General features: G+C 44.5%; 1 protein-coding gene across 1 annotated transcript; it reads left to right on the top strand.

Moving 5' to 3' along the window:
• The first annotated feature begins 7,053 nt into the window (after positions 1-7,053).
• Positions 7,054-8,136, top strand: LOC148001518 (uncharacterized). Its single transcript, XM_087581853.1, has 2 exons — positions 7,054-7,652; positions 7,839-8,136. Exons 1-2 carry the CDS (start codon positions 7,163-7,165, stop codon positions 7,898-7,900), a joined length of 552 nt encoding a protein of 183 aa, XP_087437979.1. The 5' UTR covers positions 7,054-7,162; the 3' UTR covers positions 7,901-8,136.
• The last annotated feature ends 291 nt before the right edge of the window (positions 8,137-8,427 follow it).

The raw sequence follows: 8,427 nt of genomic DNA, 5'->3' as shown, positions 1-8,427 counted from the left end.
AAACAAACAAACAAACCAGATCTCTTAGGAATACACATAGTACATGGCCTATTATGTTCAAATAAGACTAGGAATAGGGTCCAAAGTATAGGCAAAATAGTCATGGACAAACACCAATGCCACTGTTAGGAATCCCACAAGAATACAAAGCTAACTAATTGTAAGGAATTCAGAGCACCAAACTCAGACCTAAACAGGACCCATGTGTGCAGTTTGAGTTTCTGTAAGATCCTATAAATCTTGTTTATTTGATTCTGTGGGCTATATTTTTGTGTGCCCTGATACTTTACCCTTCTGCTTAGACAGTCCTTTCCCCATCCCCATTCTGCATGGTTCCTCCAGCTCTAGCTAATATTCAAGTTGGGTTTCTGCATCTGTTTCCATCAGTTGATGAATCAAGCCTCTCTGATGAAACCTGGGCTAGGCATAAATTTATGAGTATAGCACAATATCATTAAGAGTCATTTAATTGGATATAATTTATTGCTAGTCATGTTTGATATTACCGTAGGTATTTGGGTTTTCCTGCTCTGTGCTATGTCAGACATACCTCTTTTTCATGGTGTGGGCCTCAAGTTGAATAAATCATAGTTGGCTACTCCCACAATTTCTGTTCTGATATTATCACAGCATATCCTGAACATATTGTAGATTAAAGTTATTGTGAGTGGGTTGATGTTCCAGACCAACTGCTATTAGCCTTGACAGTCTATAAAAGATGACCAGTTCAGCCTTAATATTCACAATTAGAAGGAGACTTTACTGAACTTACTATCACATATTACAGGGAGTTTTTATTGTACCTGATATTCACATCATTCGTCAAAAGATAACCCCCTCCAATTCCAGTCATGTCTCCCAGTAATCTCTTTCTCCAAAACTTCCATTACCCTCCATCTGATTCATCCTGTTCCCATTCCTACCCAACCCTATCACACCTGCAAAATCTTTTTTATTTCCCCTTCCTAGGGAGAAATAGGCATCCTCATATGAATCCTCCTTAGCTCTTAGCCTCTCTCAGTCTGTACATTATAGTATCAATATTCTTTACTTAATAGCTAATGTCCAATTATAAGTTAGTACATACCAGTTTTGTCTTTCAAGGTCTGGCTTTCTTCATTCAGGAAAGTCTTGTCTATTCCCACATATTTGCCTACAAATTGCATGATGTTATTGTTTATGACAGTTAAGATTTATTCCATTGTGAAAATGCAACACATATTTTTATTCTTCATTAGTTGAGGCACATCCAGACTGCTCTCAGTTTCTGTACATTAGGAAAGAAGATGCAATTACCATGATTGAGCTAGTGCCCTTGCGGTAAGATGGAGCATCATTTGGACATATGCCCAAGAATTGTAGAGCTGTGTCTTGAGGTAAAACAATTTTCAGTATTCTGAGGAACTGTATATAGACTTCCATAGTGGCTATGTATATGTGTACTCCCACCATCAACAGAGGTGTGTTCTCCATGCTTCACGTCATCACCAGTATGTGTTCTCACTTGTGTGTTTGAATTCAGCCATTCTGATAGGTGTAGGATGGAACCTCAAAGTAATTTTCATTTACATGTTCATGATGACTAAGGAGGCGAAACATCTCTTTACATGATTGTGAGAGATTTGAGATTCTTCTAATATGGATACTCTCTTTAGACTTGTAACTTTAAAAAAAAAATGGGACTGAACTGAACTGGTCAAATAGCTCCCTTACCCCAAACCCCCTAAGAATATCAATTGAAAGATATTCAATAAAATTCTTGCAAACATATCTAAGAATAAATCAGAACAATCATCCATCACGATCAAGTAGGTTTCATCCCAGGGATTTAGGAATGGTTCGATATATGGAAACCCATCAACATAATCCACTATGTAAACGAATACAAAGAAAAAATGCTCATCTCAATAGATGCGGAGAAAGCTTTTGATAAAATTCAACACACTTTAATGCTAAAAGTCTTGGACAGAACAGTACTCAAGGCCCATACCTAAACATCATAAAAGCAATATACAGTGACCCAGTAGTCAATATTACACGAAATGGGGAGAAACTTGAAGCAATCCCAATACTATCAGGGACTAGAAAAGGATGCCCACTCTCTCCCAATGTAGTCATTATAGTACTTGAAATCTTAGCCAGAGCAATTAGACAACTAATGGAGGTCAAAGCTATACAAATTTGAAAGGAAGAAGTCAAAATATCACTATTTGAAGATGATATGATAGTATACTTTAGTGAATCCCAAAAGTTCCAATAGAGAAGTACTAAGCCTGAAAAACAACTTCAGCAATGTGGCTTGGTATAAAATTAACTCAAACAAATCAGTAGACTTCCTCTACTCAAAGGATAAACCAGCTGAGAAAGAAATTAGTGAAATGATACCTTTTAAAATAGTCACAAATAATATAAAATACCTTGGTGTAATTCTATCTAAGCAAGTGAAAGATCTGTATGACAAGAACTTCAAGTCTCTGAAGAAATGGAAAAAGATCTCAGAAGAGGAGATATCTTCCAAGTTCACGGATTGACAGGATTATAGTAAAAATGGACATTTTGCCAAAAGCAATCTGCAGATTCAATAAAATCCCAATTAAAATTCCACCTCACTTCTTCATAGAATTAGAAAGAGCAACTTGCATATTCATTTGGTATAACAAAGTATGCAGGGTATTAGTCAACCATTGAACTGAGAATGGTGTCCTCTTTGGAGGAGTTAGAGAAAGGATTGAAGGAGCCAAAGGTGCTTGCAACCCCATAATAACAACAATACCAACCATCCAGAGTTCCCAGGGACTAAACAACTACTTAAAGAGTAAGCATCGACAGACCCATTGTTTGAGCTACATATGTAGCATAGGATGACCTTGTTGGGCACCAATGGGAGGAAAAGCCCTTGCTCCTGCCAAGTTTAGGTGAATGTCAGAGTGGGGAAGCAGGAAGTGGGTGGGTGGTTGGGAAGGGGATACACCCTCACAGAAGAAGCGGGGGAGGAGATGGCATAGGGGGTTTATGGATAGGAAACCAGGAAAGGGGATATTTGAAATATAAATTTAAAATATCCAACAAAAAAAGAAAAAAAAACATAATTACTTTTTCATTATTTTTACACTGTCAATGCGATATCTCAAAAATTAAAACAGTAATTCTGGATTATAGAAAAATTGCAACTTTTGATTATTATCCTACCCTGGGGAATACTAATGAAAATATGTGTAATATTAGGTCAAAACTCCTATAATATAGACTTAGAAGGTCAAGGCTTGCTGTTCATTGCAATCTTGCCCAGAAGCAAGAAAATCTCCTGACAGTTTTACAAAATAGGGATCCTATCAGTACCTGAGTTTCATTCAAGAAATAAAGTATATCCAGTCACTTTGTAGAGAAGAACTAAAGGCCCTCTCACCAGGACTTCATTTAATTCACAGGAGATATTGCTAAATAAATGTTAAAGAGATTAGGGATATTTAAGTGACCATTGCTTTCCAGAGATCACATGGGTTCCTGTTTGCTTCTATATTTAAATAAGCTGGTTATATATTTATTTCTAAACCTCATGTTTATTGTGTAATTATGCACACAATTCTAGCACACACGACTCTAGGACATGATCTTTTCTGCTATGAGTCCATGCTCACACATTAAGCAGTTTTTGTTGTTATTTATACCTGTCAGACACCTCTTCACCTTCCTCTGATATTCTGACCTTTCTCATTTTTTTCTCTGCCTTTATGTCTTAAAATGCACCAAGTTCTCTATGTCTTGCTCCCTTCCTCAGCGTCACGGATTTACACCTTTGTTTGCCCTGAAAGACCCCAGCTTAGCAGCAGTAACGCCATTTTACAAGGCTGTACTTAAGATGACTGGTTCAGGGAAAGGTTAGAACACTGAGTACACAGCGGCTGCCAAACAAGATATGTTTGGTTGAAGGCCTGGCAACAGGACGACTTCGGTTGAGCACCTTACAATGAAAAAAGCCCCGGGAGAGGTCCCACACCCTGGTGGGGGGCCGAGTCAGCCGTTATGTTCCAAGAAGGTAGCTAAGAAACTTGCCCCCGGGCTAAACTCTTGGGGGGCCGAGTCAGCCGTTATGTTTCAGGAAGGTAGCTAGGAAACTTGCCCCCGGGCTAAACCCTTGCCATATTAGAATCCACCAATTATATCCCTGTAACCATGCATCTGCTTCTGTATGCTTGCTTCTGCTCCCCAAAATCCTATAAAAGCCCATCCTTGGTTCCGTGGGGCGCGCCAGTCCCCCGAGTGACTGAAGCGCCCGCAGGTGCCTGTGCCTGTGTATCCCGACAATAAACCAAATCCTCTTGCTGATTGCATCCTGTGGTGTCTCGGTCTGGTCTTTAGAGTTAGAGGGTCTCCATCCCGAGGGAAAGTTCTCCCTGAGAGCTTTTCATTTGGTGCGTTGGCCGGGAAAGGAGATCCTCCACCCAGGGACCACCGACCACCCACTGGGAGGTAAGCCGGCCGGCGTCTGTCCGTCTGTCTGATTCTGTCTCGTTCTGCCTTATTCTGTCTGTTCTGTGAGCGCTCAGCCAGGTCTGTTCTGTGAGCGCTCAGCCAGGTCTGTTCTGTGAGCGCTCAGCCAGGTTGTTTGGAATTTGGGCGGGACGAAGAAGGAGCTGACGAGCTCGGACTTCTCGCCCCGCAGCCCTGGAAGACGTTCCAAGGGTGTTGGGGCCCGACTTTTCGGGGCCCAATCTGGGAGAGGAGAAAGATCCGGACTAACGGCACCTCTGTCTGTATTTTTGGCTTTCAGAGGGCCCCGGACCTTTGCCACCTCCATCTGACTTTTTGCTTTCAGTTTGGTACCAAAGCCGTGCAGCACGCCTGTCTGTTGTTTGTTTGACTGTTGGTGTTATTTGTTTTCTCTGTGTCCTAATCTTCCTTAGAACTAACATGGGACAGTCCCTAACAACGCCCCTAAGTCTCACTCTTGCCACGACCGGGCACACAACCAGTCCGTCGAGGTTAAAAAAAAAAGGAAAAGGGCAGACTCTCTACACATCCGAGTGGCCCACTTTCGGAGCAGGATGGCCAGTGAATGGCACATTTAATAAGATCATTATTTTACAGGTTAAAGATCGGGCCGTCCACGGACATCCTGACCAGGTTTCTTATATTATCTCTTGAGAGAGTCTCGCCTTAAACCCCCCCCCTTGGGCGGAACCCTTCGTGGACCCGAATTGGCCTCCCCTCAACCCCCAGCTTGTCCCCTCGGCCCCGCCCGGTCCGCCGGCCACGTCTTCCTCTCTCTACCTTTGTGAAATCAGAGCCTTCTAAGAAACCTGTCCTCCCGGCAGACCCAAACTCCCCTCTCATAGATCTTCTCTCTGACAGGCCCGGCTGAAACGGAGGAGGCAGAGCCGCCGGCCAGATCAGTTGCCGGGCCACAGTCTGATAAGGGTTTCTCCCCTGTCGCAGGGAGATTGCGCAATAAGCGCGAGGTGATGCCAGATTCAACCTCCCAGGCTTTCCCACTTAGACAGGGAACCGGTGGCCAGACCCAATACTGGCCGTTTTCAACAGCTGACATTTACAATTAGAAACAACACAACCCTTCTTTCTCCAAAGATCCGGTGGCACTCACCGACCTAATAGAATCTGTTTTACTTACCCACCAGCCTACTTGAGATGACTGCCAACAGCTCTTACAGTCCCTCTTAACCTCAAAAAAAAAAAAAAAAAAAACAAAAAAACAAAGAGTGTTCCTAGAGGCCAGAAAGCATGTTCTGGGAGATGATGGGCGTCCCACCCAGCTGCCTGAAGACCAAACTGGGATTTTAATACAGCTGAAGGTAAGGGACACCTACGCCTTTATCGCCAGTTGCTTCTAGCGGGTCTCCGAGGGGCTATACGACGCCCTACTAATTTGGCTCAGGTAAAACAGATATTACAGGAAGCAGGGGAAACTCCCTCCGCCTTTCTAGAGAGACTTAAGGAGGCCTACCGTATGTACACTCCCTATGATCCAGATGACCCAGGACAAATGACGAGTGTCTCTATGTCCTTCATCTGGCAGGCTGCTCCAGATATCAGGACTAAGTTACAGAGGTTAAAAAATTTGCAGGGCTATACATTACAGGATTTACTTAAAGAAGCTGAAAAGATTTTTAATAAGAGAGAGAATTGAGTCGAATCTTGGCCAACGTAGTTCAGGGCCAAGAAAGGAAGGGAGATAGGGGGGAGCTCGAAAGGGGCTGAAGCTGGATAAAGATCAATGTGCCTATTACAAAGAGAAAGGGCACTGGGCCAAAGAGTGCCCCAAGAAGCCTGGCGGACCCCGAAAGCCTCGACCACGAACCTCCCTCTTGGCTCTAGATAAAGATTAGGGAGGTCATGGCCAGGACCCCCCCCGAGCCCAGGGTAACGCTTAAAGTTGGGGGGCAGCCGGTTACTTTCCTGGTAGACACAGGAGCCCAACATTCAGTCCTCACCCAAGCTTCAGGACAACTCAGCGACCGGACGGCCTGGGTACAAAGAGCTACTGGTGAGAAACAATACCGATGGACTACAGACCGCCAGGTTCAGCTGGCTACCGGTAAGGTGACCCATTCCTTCTTACATGTTCTGGACTGCCCGTACCCTCTGCTGGGCCGTGATCTGCTCACCAAACTAAAAGCACAAATTCATTTTGAGGAAGGAGGGGCCCAAATAACTGGCCCCCACGGAACTCCCCTTCAAGTTCTAACCCTATAAACCGGGACAGGACACTGGCTTGGGCAGAGACTGGTGGGATGGGGTTGGCGCTCCAACAGCCCCCCTTAATTACAACTCCAGTCTCCATAAAACAATACCCCCTGTCATATGAAGCTTATCAAGGTATAAGGCCTCACATTACGAGGCTTCTAGATCAAGACATCCTAATCCCCTGCCGGTCACCTTGAAATACGCCTCTTCTGCCTGTTAAGAAACCCGACACTGGAGATTATAGGCCAGTACAAGACTTGAGAAAGGTCAACAAGAGGATAGAAGATATTCATCCGACTGTTCCAAACCCTTACAATTTGCTCAGTAACTGTTCATCGATGAGAAACAGGGATATGCTAAAGGGGTCCTAACACAAAGGTTGGGACTCTGAAAACGCCCTGTGGCCTACCTGTCTAAGAAATTGGACCCTGTGGACTCCGGCTGGCCACCGTGCCTAAAGATGGTGGCTGCTATTGCTGTCCTGATCAAGGACACTGGAAAATTGACTTTGGGACAGCCACTCACCATCCTAACACCCCACACAGTGGAGGCCTTGGTAAAGCAGCCCCCAGACCGCTGGCTCTCTAATTCCCACATGACCCACTACCAAGCCTTGTTACTGGATGCAGAACAGGTTCAGTTTGGACCCGTAGTCGCCCTCAATCCTGCCACCTTGCTTCCCCTACCAGAGGAGGCAGAACAGCATGACTGCCTACAAATCCTCGCAGAAGTACATGGAACCAGGCCGGACCTATTGGACCAGCCTCTTCAGAATGCTGACCACACATGGTACACGGATGACAACAGCTTCTTGGCAGAGGGAGAGCAAAAGGCTAGAGCTGCGGTCACTACGGAGGACAAAGTGATTTGGGCGAAAGCCCTGCCTGCTGGTACCTCCGCACAACGGGCTGAACTCATCGCCTTGACTCAGGCGTTCAAGATGACAAAAGGTAAGAGGCTAAATATATATACAGACAGCCGTTATGCCTTTGCCACGGCACACATCCACGGGGAGATCTACCGGAGGCGGGGGCTGCTCACATCTGAGGGTAAAGATATTAAAAATAAGGCTAAAATTCTGGCCCTCTTAAAAGCCCTATTCTTGCCCAAAAGACTGAGTATTATACATTGTCCAGGACACCAGAAAGGACACAACCCAGAGGCACGAAGAAACCGGCTGGCCGATGCCACGGCGTGAGAAGCGGCCATGAACAAACAAATCTTGCCCTTAAATAGCCCAGACCAACCCACGCCCCCACCAGTGGGACAAACCAGTTGGGTTTATGCCCATGAGGACATAGAGCTCCTAAAAAAATGGGGGCCATCTACCACCCTCAACTAAAACAGTGGGTCTACAAAGGAAAGACAGTTATGCCAATAAAAATGACTTTTGAATTGATCTCCTTTTTACATAAATTAACCCAATTGGGGTTTAAAAAGATAAAAACCTTACTAGATCGGGAAGAGATAAATCTGTGTTTTTTTTGAATCGGGACAAAGCGATACAAAAGGTAACTGAGAGTTACAAAGCGTGCGCTCAGGTTAACCCGGGAAAGACCATGATTAGACAAGGAGTTCGTCCTAGGGGACACCGTCCCGACATCCATTGGAAAATTGATTTTACTGAAATTAAACCAGGTATATATGGATACAAGTATCTCCTAGTGTTTATAGACACCTTCTCAGGATGGGTCGAAGCCTTCCCCACAAAGCACGAGACTACAA

This window comes from Rattus norvegicus, chromosome 13 (genome assembly GCF_021556685.1).
Source record: "Rattus norvegicus strain SHRSP/BbbUtx chromosome 13, alternate assembly SHRSP_T2T, whole genome shotgun sequence".
In the NCBI taxonomy this organism is placed as follows: Eukaryota; Metazoa; Chordata; class Mammalia; order Rodentia; family Muridae; genus Rattus; species Rattus norvegicus.
This window is presented reverse-complemented; position numbering and strand designations above follow the sequence as displayed.